The sequence below is a fragment of the Rana temporaria genome, chromosome 2, assembly GCF_905171775.1.
Source record: "Rana temporaria chromosome 2, aRanTem1.1, whole genome shotgun sequence".
NCBI lineage: Eukaryota > Metazoa > Chordata > Amphibia > Anura > Ranidae > Rana > Rana temporaria.
In genome coordinates, this window is record NC_053490.1 from 17,865,637 (window position 1) to 17,885,787 (window position 20,151).

The window sequence follows — 20,151 nt, forward strand, 5'->3', positions numbered from 1 at the left end:
TGAATGCCTGAGACTCCATACTCGGATGAATGAGCTCACCATCCACTGTTAGTGACTGAAGTCTCCCCCTTCTCTCCCTTCTGTCTCCTACCTCTGAGGGACTGAGTACACTAAAGCGAGGGGGGACTCAGATGCAAAGGGTGCTCTGCAGACTCTGATGTAAGGGAGGTTTGGGAACCCTGATTTTTTTTTTACCAAAAATATGTAGAAGAATCCGTATCGGCCTAAACTGACGAAAAAAATATATTTTATATATGTTTTTGGGGGATATTTATTATAGCAAAAAGTAAAAAATATTTAACTTTTTTCAAAATTGTCGCTCTATTTTTGTTTATAGCGCAAAAAAATAAAACCGCAGAGGTGATTAACCACTTCCCGACCTCCTCATGTACATTTACGTCAGCAGAATGGCACGGACAGGCACAATCACGTACCTGTACGTCCTCTGCTAGACGTGGGCGGGGGGTCCGATCGGGACCCCCCCGGTAAATGCGGAGGTCGGGTGCGCTCGGGGAGTGATCCGGGACGACGGCGCGGCTATTTGTTTATAGCCGTTCCGTCGCGATCGCTCCCCGGAGCTGAAGAACGGGGAGAGCCGTATGTAAACACGGCTTCCCCGTGCTTCACTGTGGCGGCGCATCGATCGAGTGATCCCTTTTATAGGGGAGACTCGATCGATGATGTCAGACCTACAGCCACACCCCCCTACACTAGTAAACACATACACAGTGATCCCTAAATGTTACAGCGCCCCCTGTGGTTAACTCCCAAACTGCAACTGTCATTTTCACAATAAACAATGCAATTTAAATGCATTTTTTGCTGTGAAAATGACAATGGTCCCAAAAATGTGTCAAAATTGTCCGAAGTGTCCGCCATAATGTCACAGTCACGAAAAAAATCGCTGATCGCCGCCATTAGTAGTAAAAAAAAATAAAAAATAAAAAATGCAAAAAAACTATCCCCTATTTTGTAAACGCTATAAATTTTGCGCAAACCAACCGATAAACGATTATTGCGTTTTTTTTTTACCAAAAATAGGTAGAAGAATACGTATCGGCCTAAACTGAGGAAAAAAAAAATGTATATATGTTTTTGGGGGATATTTATTATAGCAAAAAGTTAAAAATATTGAATTTTTTTTCAAAATTGTCGCTCTATTTTTGTTTATAGCGCAAAAAATTAAAACCACAGAGGTGATCAAATACCACCAAAAGAAAGCTCTATTTGTGGGGAAAAAAGAACGCCAATTTTGTTTGGGAGCCACGTCGCACGACCGCGCAATTGTCTGTTAAAGCGACGCAGTCCCGAACTGTAAAAACCCCTTGGGTCTTTAGGCAGCAATATGGTCCGGGGCTTAAGTGGTTAAATACCACCAAAAGAAAGCTCTATTTGTGTGAAGAAAAGGACGTCAATTTTGTTTGGCAGCCACGTCGCACGACCGCGCAATTGTCATTTAAACCGACGCAGTGCCGAATCGCAAAAAGGGGCCAGGTCCTTTACCTGCATAATGGTCCGGGTCTTAAGTGATTATTGATTTTAGCCCACATTGAAAATCGGTATTCTGCTATGAATGTTTCTCACCTCTTGCCGCATCTCTCTGGGGAAGAAGAAATACGGGATGGAGGCCATGGCCACGACACTGGCCGCCACAATGAAGCCCATCCACCAGGCTCCGATCCAGCGAGGGTCACTCGGGGTGAGCACAATCTCGTCTGTGGAGAAGATCGGTGACAATATTCATGTTTGCTGCATGCATACAGGTCAAGATTTATTAGAGATCCCATCTAGCCGTCCCCCTCCATAAAGAAATGCTGTTGCCATTACTGGGCCAGATTCAAGAAGCAATTGCGCCCGTGTAACCATAGGTTACACGGCGCAATTGCTTACTTTCTCCGGCGTAGCGAATGCTCCTGAGTCAGGAACATCGCTACGCCGACTGCAGCCTAAAATCTGCGTGGCATAAGGCTCTTATGCCACGCATATCTTAGGCTGCATTCTTGCGTTGACCGCCAGGGGGCGCTCCCATTGTGCTCAGTGTATAGTATGCAAATTGCATACTAACACCGATTCACAAAGTTGCGCGGGCCCTGCGTACGCAAGGTACAGAGTTTCCGTACGGCATCTTTAGCGTAAGGCTGACCCTTCTAATAGTAGGGGCAGCCAATGCTAAAGTATAGCCGCCGTTCCCGCGACGTGAAATTTGAATTTCACGTCGTTTGCGTAAGTCCAGCGCCATTCACGTTCACTTTGAAGCAAATGACGTCCTTGCGACGTCATTTGCCGCAATGCACGTCGGGAAAGTTTCCCGACGGAGCATGCGCTCTACGCTCGGCGCGGGAGCGCGCCTAATTTAAATGATTCCCGCCCCCCCGGGGGATCATATACATTGCGCGCGCTTACGCCGGGCAATTTTGCCGGCGCGCCCTCGCAATTTCCGGAGCTACTGCTTCCGTGAATCGAGGGCAGCGCAAAATATTTGCGTGGGCGCAGGGCAAAATCGTTGCCCTGTGCCTGCGCAAATAAAGCGCAAATCTACTTGAATCTGGGCCACTATCTACAAAACCACAAATACAAGACAAGCTGCAGCCAGGGAAGAAGGAACACCCGCTCCGGATAATTATTCCAAGTCAATGGTAATTTAACGTTACTTAGTTAAAGGACGCTCCAGATGACGTCAGAGTAACGAAACACGTAGAGCGGAGTCAGCATACCTTCTTGCATCACTTCCGGTTTGCGGATTTAGTGTCAGCATTACATGCCTAAATTTTTTTTGCTAAATGTGAGTACATTTCCACATTCCTTTTAATGTAATAAAACGTTTTAATGGTACTACACTGTCGGGCGTTCTTCTCTCATTCACATGGTATATGATTGGAGTGCTACCAATATTTCACGGACTGGCAATCTTCCAGGGCGCTACACAGTGGCATATAGATCGATTTTTCACCAGCACTAACCACTTTATCGAACACTCAGTATTAGAAACGGAATCAAAGGGCCAGATCCACATACATTTAGATCGGCGCAGCGTATCAGAGATACACTACGCCGCCGTACCTTACCTGGCGTATATTCGAATCCTCAGCGAGTTCGCGCCGTAAGTTACGGCGGCGTAGTGTATTTCTGGCGGCGGATTTGAAATTGGGCGGGTTGGGGGCGGGTTTCATTTAAATGAAGCTCGTCCCCGCGCCCGAATGAACTGCGCATGCGTCGTCCCGAAATTTCCCGCCGTGCATTGCGCTAGGACGTCATTTTTTTAACTTAGACGTGAGTTACGTCCATCCTTATTCACGGACGACTTACGCAAAAAATTAAAAAAAAAAAATTTCGACGGGAACGACGGCCATACTTAACATGGCAAGTCTATGTATACGCCGAAAAATACCAGCTTTAACTATACGCCGGAAAAAGCCGACTACAGACGACGTTAGAAAATGCGACGGCCGCGCGTACGTTCGTGGATCGTCGTAAATCGCTAATTTGCATACCCGACGAGGAAAACGACGCGAACTCCACCCAGCGGGCGCCGAAGTATTGCATCTAAGATTCGAAGGCCTACGAAGCCGTACGCCTGTCGGATCTTACCCAAATGCCGTCGTATCTTTGTTTGAGGATTCAAACTAAAGATACGACGCGGGAAATTTGAAAGAACGCCGGCGTATCAGTAGATACGCCGGCGTACTTGCTCTGTGGATCTGGCCCAAAGACTTTATTTATTCATACCGTTTTTCTGCGTATTTATGTTATTTATGTATCTCAATAGTTTTTGATTTGTGGACTATATAATGGGGGTTATTTACGAAAGACAAATCCACTTTGCGCTACATGTGCAAACTACAAGTGCAAAGTGCACTTGAAATTGCACTGAAAGTGCACTTGGAAGTAAAGTCGCTGTAGATCCGAGGCTGACATGCAAGGAAAATAAAAAAAACGCATTTTAGCTTGCACATGATTGGATAATAAAATCAGCAGAGCTTCCCCTCATTTCAGATCTACCCCTCAGATCTACAGTGACTGCACTTCCAAGTGCACTTTCAGTGCAATTTTAAGTGCACTTTGCACTTGTACAGGGAGTGCAGAATTATTAGGCAAATGAGTATTTTGACCACATCATCCTCTTTATGCATGTTGTCTTACTCCAAGCTGTATAGGCTCGAAAGCCTACTACCAATTAAGCATATTAGGTGATGTGCATCTCTGTAATGAGAAGGGGTGTGGTCTAATGACATCAACACCCTATATCAGGTGTGCAGAATTATTAGGCAACTTCCTTTCCTTTGGCAAAATGGGTCAAAAGAAGGACTTGACAGGCTCAGAAAAGTCAAAAATAGTGAGATATCTTGCAGAGGGATGCAGCACTCTTAAAATTGCAAAGCTTCTGAAGCGTGATCATCGAACAATCAAGCGTTTCATTCAAAATAGTCAACAGGGTCGCAAGAAGCGTGTGGAAAAACCAAGGCGCAAAATAACTGCCCATGAACTGAGAAAAGTCAAGCGTGCAGCTGCCAAGATGCCACTTGCCACCAGTTTGGCCATATTTCAGAGCTGCAACATCACTGGAGTGCCCAAAAGCACAAGGTGTGCAATACTCAGAGACATGGCCAAGGTAAGAAAGGCTGAAAGACGACCACCACTGAACAAGACACACAAGCTGAAACGTCAAGACTGGGCCAAGAAATATCTCAAGACTGATTTTTCTAAGGTTTTATGGACTGCTGAAATGAGTGTGAGTCTTGATGGGCCAGATGGATGGGCCCGTGGCTGGATTGGTAAAGGGCAGGGAGCTCCAGTCCGACTCAGACGCCAGCAAGGTGGAGGTGGAGTACTGGTTTGGGCTGGTATCATCAAAGATGAGCTTGTGGGGCCTTTTTGGGTTGAGGATGGAGTCAAGCTCAACTCCCAGTCCTCCTGCCAGTTTCTGGAAGACACCTTCTTCAAGCAGTGGTACAGGAAGAAGTCTGCATCCTTCAAGAAAAACATGATTTTCATGCAGGACAATGCTCCATCACACGCGTCCAAGTACTCCACAGCGTGGCTGGCAAGAAAGGGTATAAAAGAAGAAAAACTAATGACATGGCCTCCTTGTTCACCTGATCTGAACCCCATTGAGAACCTGTGGTCCATCATCAAATGTGAGATTTACAAGGAGGGAAAACAGTACACCTCTCTGAACAGTGCCTGGGAAGCTGTGGTTGCTGCTGCACGCAATGTTGATGGTGAACAGATCAAAACACTGACAGAATCCATGGATGGCAGGCTTTTGAGTGTCCTTGCAAAGAAAGGTGGCTGTATTGGTCACTGATTTGTTTTTGTTTTGTTTTTGAATGTCAGAAATGTATATTTGTGAATGTTGAGATGTTATATTGGTTTCACTGGTAAAAATAAATAATTGAAATGGGTATATATATTTTTTTTGTTAAGTTGCCTAATAATTATGCACAGTAATAGTCACCTGCGCACACAGATATCCCCCTAAAATAGCTAAAACTAAAAACAAACTAAAAACTACTTCCAAAAATATTCAGCTTTGATATTAATGAGTTTTTTGGGTTCATTGAGAACATGGTTGTTGTTCAATAATAAAATTAATCCTCAAAAATACAACTTGCCTAATAATTCTGCACTCCCTGTAGATTGCACTTGTTTATGCAAAGTGGATTTGTCTTTCGTAAATAACCCCCTTTGTATTTATTGCATTAATTAGTTATTTAATAACTAGTTGTTGACACTCATTACTCAGCTCAGGTGTATGAGGATACACCTGGCACAAGGAATCACTGGCCCAGATTCAAGAAGCAATTGCGTCTGCGTAACTATAGTTACGCAGCGCAATTGCTTACTTGCGCCGGCGTAACGACTTCTCCTGATTCAGAGAGCTCGTTACGCCGACTGCAGCCTAAGATATGCGTGGCATAAGGCTCTTACGCCCTCATATCTTAGGCTGCATTCTTACGCAGGCCGCTAGGTGGCGTTCCCGTTGTGGTCAGCGTATAGTATGCAAATTGCATACTAACGCCGATTCACAACGTTACGCGAGCCCTGCGTACGCAGTTTACGTAGTTTGCGTACGTCGGGTTTCGCGTAAGGCTGCACATGCTAAAAGCAGGGGCAGCCAATGCTATAGGATACCCGTCGTTCCTACGTCGCGAGGTTTAAATTTTACGTTGTTTGCGTAAGTGAATCGTGAATGGCGTCCACTTTGAAGCAAATGACGTCCTTGCGACGTCATTTACCGCAATGCACGTCGGGAAAGTTTCCCCGCGGAGCATGCGCTCTACGCTCGGCGCGGGAACGCGCCTAATTTAAATGATTCCCGCCCCCTACGGGATCATTTACATTAGGCGCCCTTACGCAGGGCATTTTTGAGGAGCGCCCACCCAAATTACGTGGCTACTGCTTCATGAATGAAGCATAGCGCAAATAATTTGCGTAGGCGCAGGGTAAAAAGGGTACACTGCGCCTCCGTAAGGAGCGCGCAGCTGTACCTGAATCTACCCCACTATCATTTGCACAGTTTTTTTAGCATTGGTTCACACAAGTCACCTTAACCACTTGCCGCCCGCCAATGACAGATTGACGGCGGCAAAGTGGTTGTAGAATCCTGACCGGACGTCATATGACGTCCTCAGGATTCTTAGCCGCTGCGCGCCCCCGGGGGCGCGCATCGCGGCGATCGTTGTTGCGGGGTGTCAGTCGGACACCCCGCAACACCGATCTCGGTAAAGAGTCTCTCACGGAGACTCTTTACCACGTGATCAGCCGTGTCCAACCACGGCTGATCACGGTGTAAACAGGAAGAGCCGCCGACGGCTCTTCCTCAACTCGCGTCTGACAGACGCGAGTAGAGGAGAGCAGATCGGCGGCTCTCCTGACAGGGGGGGCTGCGCTGATTGTTTATCAGCGCAGCCCCCCCTCGGATCGCCACATGGACCACCAGGGATGCCCACCAGGGAAGGGCAAAACAAAAAAAGTGAAAAAAAAAAGTCAAAAAAAAAAAAAAAGTTTGAAAAAAAAAAAAAAAAAAAGGTTGAAAAAAAAAAGTATGGGGGAAAAAAAAAGGATGCAAAAAAAAAGATGCCAATCAGTGCCCACAAATGGGCACTGATTGGCAACAAGTAAATCAGTGCGGCCCCACAGTGTCCATCAGTGCCGCCCCACAGTGTCCATCAGTGCCGCCCCACAGTGTCCATCAGTGCCCATCAGTGCCACCCCACAGTGCCCATCAGTGCCACCCCACAGTGCCCATCAGTGCCACCCCACAGTGCCCATCAGTGCCACCCCACAGTGCCCATCTGTGCCGCCCATGAGTGCCCAGTGGTGCCCATCAGTGCCGCCCATGAGTGCCCAGTGATGCCCATCAGTGCCGCCCATGAGTGCCCATCAGTGCCAACTATGTGTGCCCATGAGTGCCGCCTATGTGTGCCCATCAGTGCCGCATACCAGCGCCGCCAATCAGTGCCACCTCATCTGTGCCCGTCAGTACTACCTCGTCGATGTCCATCAGTGCCATCTCATCTGTGCCCATCAGTGCCACCATATCAGTGCCCATAATTGAAAGAGAAAACTTACTTATTTACAAAAAAATTACAGAAAAAAATAAAAACTGATTTTTTTTCAAAATTTTCAGTCTTTTTTTAGTTGTTGCGCAAAAAAAAAAAAATCGCAGATGTGATCAAATACCACCAAAAGAAAGCTCTATTTGTGGGTAAAAAAGGACGCCAATTTTGTTTGGGTACAGTGTAGCATGACCGCGCAATTGTCATTCAAAGTGCGACAGTGCTGAAAGCTGAAAATTGGCTTGGGCAGGAAGGTACGTAAGTGCCCTGTATGGAAGTGGTTAATTTTTATCAAGGGTACATATTAGTTTATCTTTGTTAATCAATTGAACAGCGCCACATCTACTTCATCTTTTTCACTCAAGTATTTTAAACCCCAGATGTTGTTTTCCTCTCACATGCCAAAACAATTCCCTTTACCCAATGAGCCATTACAAACAATACAGGAGGAGGTTTCAGTCAGACAAAGGGAGCTGGAAAGCAAGCTGTGTCTGCTTTGATGTCTTCTTAGATAACCCAGGGTGCTTTGGGGACCCTTTGTCGTGCTGTGCTTCCTGTGTTAGCAGAGCTCTGTTTCAGCGTGCCCTGTGTGAGCGGAGATGACTGAGACCTCAAAGCCAGATCTTAGTCACATATGCAGAGCTGTCACCGCACACAACAACCGGAAGGATGAGTAAGCAGAAAGGTAGAGATCCCCAATTCACTCCCCATCACATCTCTTCTACTCTGATAGTTCTCAGGACGATGGTGCCCAGGACTGATGGCATACAGTTACTCACTGGCTGGGATCTTGTCTATGTCGACGTAGTAACGCAGCATGGCCGATCCAAGGATGAAGGCGACCCCAGGCCCCATCACCGTCACCGCAAAGAGTATTCCTGAAATGTGGAAGAAACACAGAATATTACACAGCTGATTTCTCCAGACATGTTCACGCTCATATACATTATTTCTCAAATGGAGTATCTAAGGCCTCGTACACACGACCGAGTTTCTCGACAAAAACCAGCAAGAAACTTACTGGGAGATATTTTTTTTGCCGAGGAAACCGGTCGTGTGTACATTTTCGTCGAGGAAACTGTCGAGAAACTCGACGAGCCAAAAAGAGAGCATGTTCTCTATTTCCTCGACGGGAATGGAGAAACTTGCCTTGTCGAGTTCCTCGACAGCCTAACAAGGAACTCGACGAGGAAAACGATGTGTTTCGCCCGTCGAGTTCCTCGGTCGTGTGTACGAGGCTATAGACTTTGACCCACAAACATATTGTCCCCTCATTGTCCCATCCTCATGGTGTACTTAGACAGTCACTATTACAAATGGTACATCCATGCGAAGAGGATGGATGGATGCCATGGGGCCATGTTGGTCTTCTTTTTCTGATATAAGGTTCCTTTCCTATTAAGAACAACGGCAGAAGGACCAGTTTTCCGGCAAGGGGATAGCCTACTAACGACCACTTCTACCATGGAAGGGCTTCACTTTTAGGTGGGTAGTGATGTGTCAGGGCAGACAGGCCTGGTCCCTGGTGAGAGCATTCTCTTGCACACTGTAGAAGATGGGATAGGGCACAATAAGATACATCCCAATGGGCAATGTGCCACTAAGTTGTGACTGCACTTGTGGCTGTTGCGATGAAATCTAGGGGGCAGATCCACATACAATTAGATGGGCGCAGCGTATGTGAGATACGATACGGCGCTGTAACTTACTTTTGGCAGCTTTGAATCCACAAAGAATTTGCGCCGTAAGTTACGGCGGCGTAGTGTATCTCTCGCGGCGTAACGGCGCCTAATTCAAATCGGCGAGTAGGGGGGCGTGTTTCTTTTAAATGAAGCGCGTCCCCGCGCCCAACGAACTGCGCATAAGTTTCCCGCCGTGCATTGCGCGAAATGACGTCGCAAGGACGTCATTGTTTTGACTTGGACGTAAATTACGTCCAAAAGCCTCTATCTCCCCCACCATTGGTGGTCTCTGACAGTAAAAAGCCCTTCTCTCCCCCATAATTAGTAAAAAGCCCCTATGTCCCCCATCATTGGTTCATCAATGGCATTAAAAAATCCCTCTCCTCCATTATTGATGGTCAGTGACAGTAAAACGCCTCCCATCTCCCCCATCATTGATGGTCAGTGGCAGTAAAGAGCCCCCCTATCCCCTCAACACTGGTTCATCAGTGGCATTAAAATCCCCTTCTCCCCCATCATTCATGGTCCATAGCATTAAAAGCCACTCTGTCCCCCCATCATTCATGACCAGTGGCAGTAAAAAGCACTCCTCTCCCCTATCATTGATGGGCAGTGGCAGTAAAAAGCCCCCCTCTCTCCCATCATTGGAACTAAAAAGCCCCCCTCTCCTCCATTATTGGTGGTCAGTGGCAGTAAAAAGCCCCCCTCTTCCCATTGGTGGTCAGTGGCAGCTACCAGTCCCATGTCCCCCGTCACGGATAGTCAGTGGCAGTAAAAAACTCTCCAACCTCCCATCATTGGTGGTCAGTGGCAGTCAAGAGCACCCCCCCCCCCCCCTCCATCATTGATTATCAGTGACAATATATCCCTCTCTCCCTCATCATTAGTGGTCAGTGGCAGTTAAAAAAAAACGCCTCTTATCATTGGTGGTCAGTGGCAGTAAAGAACACCCCACTCCTCCAACATTGGTGTTTGGTTGCAGTAAAAAGCCCTCCTCTCCCTTATCATTGGTGGTCAGATGCAGTAAAAAGCCCCCTTTTTCTCCACCACTGGTGGTCGGTGTCAGTATAAAAGCCTACTCTCCATTATCATTGGTGGTCAGTGGTAGTGGTCTGTGTACCACACCTCTGCATTGCTCTGCTCCTCTTGGTCATGTGATTGTGGGAACTATTTGGACACTGTTGGGCAGGAGATCACTCTTTCCAACAATACCTGCACAGATACAGAGCTAAGTTCTAAACAAGTGTTCAGTCACTTGGCTCCTGGACATGTCCTAGACCTGTAGACCCCCAGGATTGTGTTTAAGTCCCATGGGATTCCGAACAAATGCAGGGTATGCCTATACCTGGGGTATCCACATGTGTTTATCACATATGCAGCCTTGTGTTGCACAGTAGTAGTCCTTTGGTCATCCATATCTCTCTGTTTCCAATCAAGATCTGTCTGATTAAAAACAACAGACCCTTGAGTATCTTTGCAATGCAGTGAAACCCTCACAATGCTCTTGGTATCCACAAACCATGTAATCTAAGCTGCCAAGGCTTGGGAACAAGAGGTGCTGATATTCATGAAAGTTGTCAATTTGGATTAAAGCGCCATAGAGAGGCATTCTTTTCTAGCTTCTCAATAAGGGACAGTAATCAGTGAGTCAGGGGAGAAACCTACGTAGAGAGATACAGAAAGAGGATGAGATGTTAGAGTTTATTAGGTTCACTGAGGTTAATAGTTTGAGAACCGAGAAGTGAGACTGAAAGCAAATAGGACTAAAAATAAAAGTGACTGACCGAGGATTCTGACAGATATCCCATCGTGCCCACCATGAAATAATTGTAATAATAATATTACATAGCCCTCTATAAAGGCACACAGATTGCAAAATCCACGTAAAAACAAGTAGAAACTACCAAAGCAAAGGAGAAGAGGCCTCTACCCAAAGAAACGTTCACCTAAAAGGGATGCAGAAAGTTTTCTCTACTGGCCCCTGTGAGCATCCTCATCCCCCTATTATGTGTCGATTGTACTTCTACAGTGGGTGACCGCGATATTGTGTCAATCTCGCTCCCTTTCTCGGCGAGATTGACCACCTACGAGCCCCATCGCAGGAGCCAGCGCCGAGCTGGCCGCGATGGAGACAAAGCCGTCATAGAAGCGACGGGAGATCCGACTTGGATTCCCGCCAATTCTAGGTGCAGCATTTGGTATGCATTCCTGAGAGGGAGAATCCACGCCAATTTTTAAATAAAAAACCGACATGGGTTCCCCCCCCAGGAGCATACCAGGCCCTTAGGTCTGGTGTGGGTTGTAAGGAGACCCCCCCTACGCCGAAAAACCGACGTAGGGGGTCCCCCTACAATCCATACCAGACCCGTATCCAAAGCACGCTACCCGACCGGCCAGGAAAGGAGTGGGGACGAGCGAGCGCTCCCCCCCCTCCTGAGCCGTACCAGGCTGCATGCCCTCAACATGGGGGGTTGGGTGCTCTGGGGCAGGGGGGGCGCACTGCGGGGCCCCCCCACCCCAGAGCACCCTGTCCCCATGTTGATAAGGACAGGGCCTCTTCCCGACAACCCTGGCCGTTGGTTATCGGGGTCTGCGGGCGGGGGGCTTATCGGAATATGGGAGCCCCCTCAAATAAGGGGGCCCCCAGATACCGGCCCCCCCACCCTAAGTGAATGGATATGGGGTACATCGTATGGGGTACACGACGCCCACGTGTAGAATTGGCGGGAATCCAAGTCGGATCCCCGTCGCTTCTATGACGCGCTCGCTGGAATGTGCTTTTACTATTCCAGCGAGTGCGAGATGTCGGCACCCTGTCGCCGAGAATCAGCGCGATGCTGTCGTGCTAAAAACACATTCTCGGTGACAGGTACTGTACATCCCCCTCAACTGTTCCTTACAGTTCTCTAACTACCCCAACTGTCCCTTACACTTCTTTCTCCCCTTCAACCTCAACTGTCCCTTACTATTCTCTATCTACCCCAACTGTCCCTTACACTTCTTTCTCCCCTTCAACCTCAACTATACCTTATAGTTCTCTATCTAACCCCAACTCGCCCTTACACTTCTTTAACCCCCCAACCTCAAATGTCTCCTAAAGTTCTCTATCTACCTCAACTGTGCCTTACACGTCTTTATTCCCTCAACCTCAACTGTCCCTTACAGTTCTCTATCTACCCCAACTGTCCCTTACACTTCTTTATCCCCTGCCCCCCCCCCATCCCTTATCTATACCTCAACTATCCCTTATAGTTCTTTATCTACCCCAAATGTCCCTAATGCCGCGTACTCACGGTCGGAATTTCCGACAACATATGTTCGATGTGAGCTTCCTGTCGGAAATTCCGACCGTGTGTATGCTTCATCGGAAATTTGCTGTCGGAATTTCCGACAATAAAAATTTGAGAGCTAGTTCAACACACAAAAATTCTACGCATGTTCGGAATCAATTCAGCGCATGCTCGGAATCCTTGAACTTCACTTTTCTCGGCTCGTCGTAGTGTTGTACGTCAACGTGTTCTTGACGTTCGTAATTTCCGACAACATTTGTGTGACCGTGTGTATGCAAAACAAGTTTGAGTGAACATCTGTCGGAAAAAAAGTTTGTTGTCGGAATGTCCGATCGTGTGTATGCGGCATTACACTTCTTTATTCCCTCAACCTCAACTGTCCCTTACAGTTATCTATCTACCCCAACTGTCCCTTACACTTCCTCCCCCCCCCCCCAACCTCAACTGTCCCTTAAAGTTCTTTATCTATTCCAACTGTCTCTTACACTTCTTTATCCTCCCCAACCTCAACTGTCCTTTACAGTTTTCTATCTACCCTTACACTTCAACCCCCCTCCCCCATGCCCCTAACTGTCAGTCACAGCTCTCTGTCTCACCAATTGTCCCTTACACTTTTATACACCCCTTCACACCAACTGTCCCTTACAGTTTCTCTATCTCCTCCAAATTGTCCCTATCTACCCCAACTCTCCCTTACACTTTATCCCGCTCACCTCAACTTTCCCTTACAGTTCTCTATCTACCCCAACTGTCCCTTACACTTCTTTTTTTCCCCCCTCCAACCTCAACTGTCCCTTACTGTTCTCTATCTACCCCAACTGTCCCTTACACTTCTTTTTTTCCCTCCTCCAACCTCAACTGCCCCTTACTGTTCTCTATCTACCCCAACTATCCCTTACACTTGTTAATTCCCTCCCCCAACATCATCTGTCCCTTATATTCCCCCCTCCAACTGTCCCTTACACTTCTATCCTGCCCTCCACCTCAACTGTTTCTTACAGTTCTCTATCTACCCCAACTGTCCTTTACACTTCTTTATCACCCCAACCTCAACTGTCCCTTACTATTCTCTATCTACCCCAAATGTCCCTTACAATTCTTTATTCTACGGCCCCAACTATCTCTTACAGTTTTCTATCTACCCCAATGGTCCCTTACATTTCTCTGTCCCTATCCAACTGTCCTTTAAACCTTTGGCTGAACGCCATTTACGTTCACGTTGAAGCAAATGACGTCCTTGCGACGTCATTTACCGCAATGCACGTCGGGAAAGTTTTCCGACGGAGCATGCGCACTACGTTCGGCGGGGGAACGCGCCTAATTTAAATGATCCACGCCCCCTACGGGATCATATAAATTACGCGCGCTTACGCCGGCCACTTTTACGGAACGCCCCTGCAAACTACGGAGCTACTGCTTCGTGAATGAAGCGTAGCGCACGTAATTTACGGAGGCGTAGCGTAAAAACGGTACGCTGCGCCTCCGTAGTAGTGCGCGCCCCTACCTGAATCTACCCCATTGATATCTCAAAATGTTTTGAGAAGCAACACACTAACCAAACTTTCCCTACCCTTTTACGTCATTTATCTTACCTATGTATAGAGGCGAGTTCCTCTTACTGGCGTAATCATCAATATACGATATTCCAAACGGCTGGATAGGCACTCCACCTATACCGAGCAGGATCTGGCCGATGAAGAGGATGGATAGAACATTTCTGTTCTCTTTGCCCATATTTAGGACACATTGGTCATTGCTGTTGTCCAGATTGGATACGTCAGGCTGGCAAACATCAGTTATGTTGCTGTAGACACCTAATAAGATGAAAAAATATACAAGATTGAATGATTCGAATGTCAGCCCCAATCAGAACCCCGACCCACATGGGCCTCGGGAAAAGGAGAACCAGAAACCTCTGTTGCCACAGGGAGCAGGTATAGGAAGCAAGGATAGTTCTGCCGCCACAAGTCCATGGCCCAGATTCAGGTAGAATCGCGCAATATTTGCGTGGGCAAAGAGCAAAAATTTTTCTCTGCGCCCACGCAAATATTGCGCTTTGCCCGCGATTCACGGAGCAATTGCTCCGTAAATTGCGCGGGCGATATGTTAATCAGCCGTGCGTAAGGCTGCCTAATGTAAATGATCCCGCCGGGGGCGGGAATCATTTAAATTAGGCGCGCTCCCGCGCCGAGAGAACAGCGCATGCTCCGTCGGGAAACTTTCCCGACGTGCATTGCGGCAAATGACGTCGCAAGGACGTCATTTGCTTCTAAGTGAACGTGAATGGCGTCCAGCGCCATTCACGGTTCACTTACGTAAACAACGTCAAATTTGAACGTCGCGAGCGGGAAGCGCAGCTATACTTTAGCATTGGTTGCGCCTGCTATTAGCAGGAGCAGCCTTATGCTAAAGTGGCCGTACGGAAACTCCGTACCTTGCGTGCGCAGGGCCCGCGCAACTTTTGTGAATCGGTGGTAGTATGCAATTTGCATACTATACGCCGATCACAAAGGCCGCGCCCCCTAGCGGCCAACGCAAGAATGCAGCCTGGGATGTGAAGGCATAAGGAGGCTTATGTCTGTCACATCCTAGGCTGCAGTCGGTGTAACGAGGTTCCTGAATCAGGAGCACTCGTTACACCGGAGCAAGTAAGCCCTTGCGCCGCGCAACCTATGGTTGCGCGGGCGCAAGTGCTTCTTGAATCTGGGCCCATGTCTAAAACTACACATTTTACATACGGTACTTTAACAACAATAATGGAGAAACAGCTAAATAGACAACATTTGTACACAGAATTTCCAGGAAAGTGCAGGATGTAATGTTGGTGCAGGTGATAAATTAAATGTTTGTGCAGGTGATGGATGTATTGTTGGTGCTGGTGATTAAGGATGAGCCGAACGCCCCCATGTTCGGTTCGCATCAGAACTTGCGAACACACCAAATGTTCGTGTGAACTTTAGAACCCCGTTAAAGTCTATGGGACTCGAACATATGAAATCTAAAGTGTTAATTTTAAAGGCTAATAAGCAAGTTATTGTCCTAAAAAGTGTTTGGGGACCCGGGTCCTGTCCCAGGGGACATGTATCAATGCAAAAAAAAGTTTCAAAAACGGAAGTTTTTTCAGGAGCAGTGAATTTAAAGGGGTTTTCCACCTTTTTTTTAAGTTTATTAAAAGTCAGCAGCTACAAAAAGTGTAGCTGCTGGCTTTTAATAAACTGACACTCACCTGCTCCACGGCTCCAGCGACGCGCCGGCCGGGGATCCGATCCTCGCCCCCCCCCCTCGCCGGCCGGCGTCTTCATTCTTATAGGGGAAGCGGCCACCCGTTACGTGACCCCGCCCCCTCTGACGCACCCTCGTATGTCACTGGGAAAGACGGGTCTTTCCCAGTGACGTACGAGGGTGTGTCAGAGGGGGCGGGGTCATGTGATGGGTGGCTGCTTCCCCTATATAAGAAATGTCAAAGCTCCATCGCGTCATTCCGCTGGGCTGTGTTCAGCGGAGAGAGGAGCTCGCCTGCTGCGCTCTGGACGGATGGATCTTCTCATCGCTGGACCGGACCGCTGATCACCCGTCGCTGGAGAGATCATCCATCGCTGGATAGGAGACAACGTTGGAGCAGGGAGCCGCATCGCTGGATTATTTTTTTTTTATTAATAAAGGAATTTTTTCTACGGTGTCTGTGTGTTTTTTTTTAACTATTCACACTTCCTTCGTGAAATGGTAGAGGTACAGTGTACCCCATTACCAATTCACATGGGGGGGGCAGGATCTGGGGGTCCCCTTTGTTAAAGGGGTCTTCCAGATTCTGATAAGCCCCCCGCCCGCAGACTCCCACAACCACCGGGCAAGGGTTGTGGGGATGAGGCCCTTGTCCCCATCAACATGGGGACATCCTCCCCATGTTGAGGGCATGTGGCCTGGTGCAGTTCAGGAGAGGGGGGCCGCACTCTGTCCCCCCCTCTTTTCTGCTGCCGGCCAGGTTAACGTGCTCGGATAAGGGTCTGGTGTGGATTTTTGGGGGAACTCCACGCCATTTTTTTTTTAAATTTGGAGTGGAGTTCCCCTTAAAATCCACACCAGACCTGAAGGGTCTGGTATGGATATTTGGGGGGAACCCCACATCATTTTTTTTTAAATTGACGGTGGGGTTCCCCTTAATATCCATATCAGACCTGAAGGGCCTGTTAATGGAATTTGGGGGGACCCCCAGCTTTTTTATTTTTATTTTTTATGAATGAATCATCTCTGAATTGCCAGAGCCGACAATTCATTAGAGCCGCAAAGCCGGTTTTAAATGCCTTTTTTTCTTTCAGAAATGACACTTTGTGCAGGGACATTTCTATGTACGGGAAACATGCGCTATTTCACATGCTGACTTTACACCCCCCCCCCTGGGTACGAAATTTAAAGTAATATTACACTTTTATTGTTTCACTTTTAGCATTATTAAATTCACTGCTCCTGAAAAAACGGCCGTTTTTAAAACTTTTTTTTGCATTGATACATGTCCCCTGGGGCAGGACCCGGGTCCCCAAACACTTTTTAGGACAATAACTTGCATATTAGCCTTTAAAATTAACACTTTAGATTTCTCCCATAGACTTTAACAGGGTGTTCCGCGGCTTTTCGAATTTGCCGCGAACACCCCTAATTGTTCGTTGTTCGCCGAACAGGCGAACAGGCAATGTTCGAGTCGAACATGAGTTCGACTCGAACTCGAAGCTCATCCCTTCGGTGCAGGTGATGGATGTAATGTTGGTACTGGTGATGGATGTAATGTTGGTGCTGGTGATGGATGTAATGTTGGTGCAGTGGTGGATGTAATTGGTACTGGTGACGGATGCAATGTTGATGCTGGTTGTATGGAATAATTGTGCAGGTGGTGGATGAAATGTTGGTGATGGTGCTACAGGAAACGCTAGTGCTGGTCGGTAAAAACATTTATGATTTTCCTGGAGACAAAGGGCCAGATCCACAAACGAGATACGACGGCGTATCTACTGATACGCCGTCGTATCTCTGTTTCTAACTATGCGACTGATTCATAGAATCAGTTACGCATAGCTAGCCCTAAGGTACGACAGGTGTAATTGAATTACACTGTCGGATCTTAAGGATGCAATTCTAGGCCGGCCGCTAGGTGGCGAGGCCATTGCGGCCGGCGTAGAATATGCAAATGAAGACTTACGGCGATCCCCGAACGTCCCGAACGGCCCGTCGATCTAAATCTACGTAGTTTCCGTCAGGTTACGCCGCGTAAAACTAGGACTGAGCCCTAGTTCTCCTAAGCCATGTTAAGTATGGCCGTTGTTCCCGCGTCGAAATTTAAACATCAACGTCATTTGCGTAAGACGTCCGTGAATGGCGCTGGACGCCATTTACGTTACCGTCTAAGCAAATGACGTCGGTGCGACGTCAGTTAGCGCAATGCACGTCGGGTAATTTACCCGACGGAGCATGCGCAGTACGTCCGGCGCGGGAGCGCGCCTAATTTAAATGAGACACGCCCCATTCGACTGGGCCCGCCTTGCGCCGGACGGATTTAAGTTACACCGCTGCAAATTTCCAGGTAAGTGCTTTGTGGATCGGGCACTAACTTGGAAAAATTGCGGCGGTGTAACTTAAATCGGGAAAGTTAAGTTGCGCCCGGGCTACGTGGATCTGGCCCAAAATTCCTCCAGTGCTGGAAATATCTGGCTATTTTTATCTCGAGGGGCTTTATTCTGGCCTTTCATCGAGCAACTTTAAAAATTTAGTAGATGTGTGGCAAGTAGAGTCCCAAACTTTTATGAGCGGGGAGAACACAAGGACACTTACTGGCATGGGACTTGTCATACTCATACTGTCCCATTATAAAGTGAGGTAGACACATGATGAATCCAGCAACACAGACAACCAGAGCACCGAAACCAATGAAGCGAGGCCGGTGCACCCGACTGCCAAAGTAACTGACAAACACAATGAGAATCGTATTTCCAATCTGAAACAAGAAGACGTTCGAAGGGTCAGTGGCTTGGTCACATCTGCTCAGGCCCCTCCCATATTGCACTCAGGATACAATTTTCCCCAATGGTCCTCTTTGTTTTATTTTCCTGAATTGGAAGTTACATGTCACTTCCCCAAATCTGAGGACAAGGTGCTAATCAAAGTGAAATCTTCCTTTGCTTGTTTTGAATAATGTGCGAGAGGCTTAGAAAAAGCGCACGCTCCTGAAGAAGAGGCGCCCCATCATGATACGTGGCGGAAATACTCGACTACTCCCACCTGTTGGGTCCTATACAATTTATTTTTATATATTTAATTGCCTTCATTTATTTATGAGTTTTTTTTTTGTAATTTAGCACTGTTTTTGCACACTTATTTATATTATTTGTGCTTGTACACCTGCTGGTCTTTGGGATGTCATTTCTTTTACGTCAGCAGTATGCATATACCCTATTTATCGGTGTATACCGCGCACTTTGTTGCCCTGAAAATCAGGGCAAAATCGTGGGTGCGCGATATACGCCGATACCCACTTTCCCGCGCCGAGTTTGAATCCTGCGCCGGCATATACCGAGCGCAGTACACTCGTGTGTAGTCGGGCAGGCTCGGCTCTTCTCGCGCTCACGTCCTGGACGTACAGGACGTGAGCGCGAGAGTAGCCGAGCCTGCCCGACTATACACGAGTGTACTGCGCTCGGTATATGCCGGCGCAGGATTCAAACTCGGCGCGGGAAAGCGGGGATCGAGCGGGGAGGACGCCGCAGAAGGACGCCGGACCCGACGATGGACGCCGCGCAAGACACCAAAACTGTAAGTACTAAAATCTTTTTTTACAGGAATGTCGGGTCCACTTTAGGGGTGCGCGCTATACGCCGGAGCGCGCAATACCCCGATAAATACGGTATGTGGTAGCAGGGCAATAGAGTATATTTGTCACTAGGGGCTCTCCCTCGACTCCCCCCAGAACTGTGACCAAGCTGTCATAGAAAGCTTATGGTCCAGTAGTCTACCGAAAATTGCTTTTGATGATGTCAGCACTGTATAGCCAATCACAGTGCCACGTGATCAGTAGCCCGCCCTCCTGCCAATCAGCCCATTTAAAGCTTCGGCTCCAGTCGGCATAAAGGTGTTAAAGTTTATCCAAACCCAAAAATGAAAACGTATTTTATTGTGGCTTACATAGATATGGTGGTTCCATGACACCCAAGGCTGGTAGGAGGGCTCCCGGTCATGTCTCACTCTAATTGGCTGCACAGTGTTGATGTCGTACCTGCTCCTGGCCATCAGTAGTTGACCATGTTGTTGTAATTATTATTATTATTTTTATTATTATTGTACTAATAAAAAAAATAATAATAATACAAATCATAATAATAATACTTATTATTATGATTAATATTAATATTGTCATTAGTATTGCTATTATTATGATTGTTGTTATTATTTTTGCCATGATTATGATTATTATTATTGTTGTAATTATTATTATTGTAATTATAAAAAATAATAAAAATCACAATAATAATACTTATTATTATTTTTTACTATTGTCATTATTATTGTTGTTATTATTATGATTGTTGTTGTTATTGTACTAATGTAATAATAATTACAATTATTATTATTGTCATT

General features: G+C 47.1%; 1 protein-coding gene across 7 annotated transcripts in view; it reads right to left on the minus strand.

Annotated features, from left to right (window-relative positions):
* The window catches only part of SLCO2B1 (solute carrier organic anion transporter family member 2B1), a 203,641-nt gene that overhangs the window by 60,671 nt on the left and 122,819 nt on the right, over positions 1–20,151 (minus strand). For all 7 annotated transcript variants that reach the window (XM_040339922.1, XM_040339924.1, XM_040339923.1 and 4 more), the window contains exons 4-7: positions 18,352–18,514; positions 14,124–14,345; positions 8,339–8,437; positions 1,585–1,715 (exon numbers count right to left, since the gene is read on the minus strand). In XM_040339922.1, the coding sequence (XP_040195856.1) occupies positions 1,585–1,715; positions 8,339–8,437; positions 14,124–14,345; positions 18,352–18,514 (615 nt within the window). The remainder of the gene's footprint in view (positions 1–1,584; positions 1,716–8,338; positions 8,438–14,123; positions 14,346–18,351; positions 18,515–20,151) is intronic.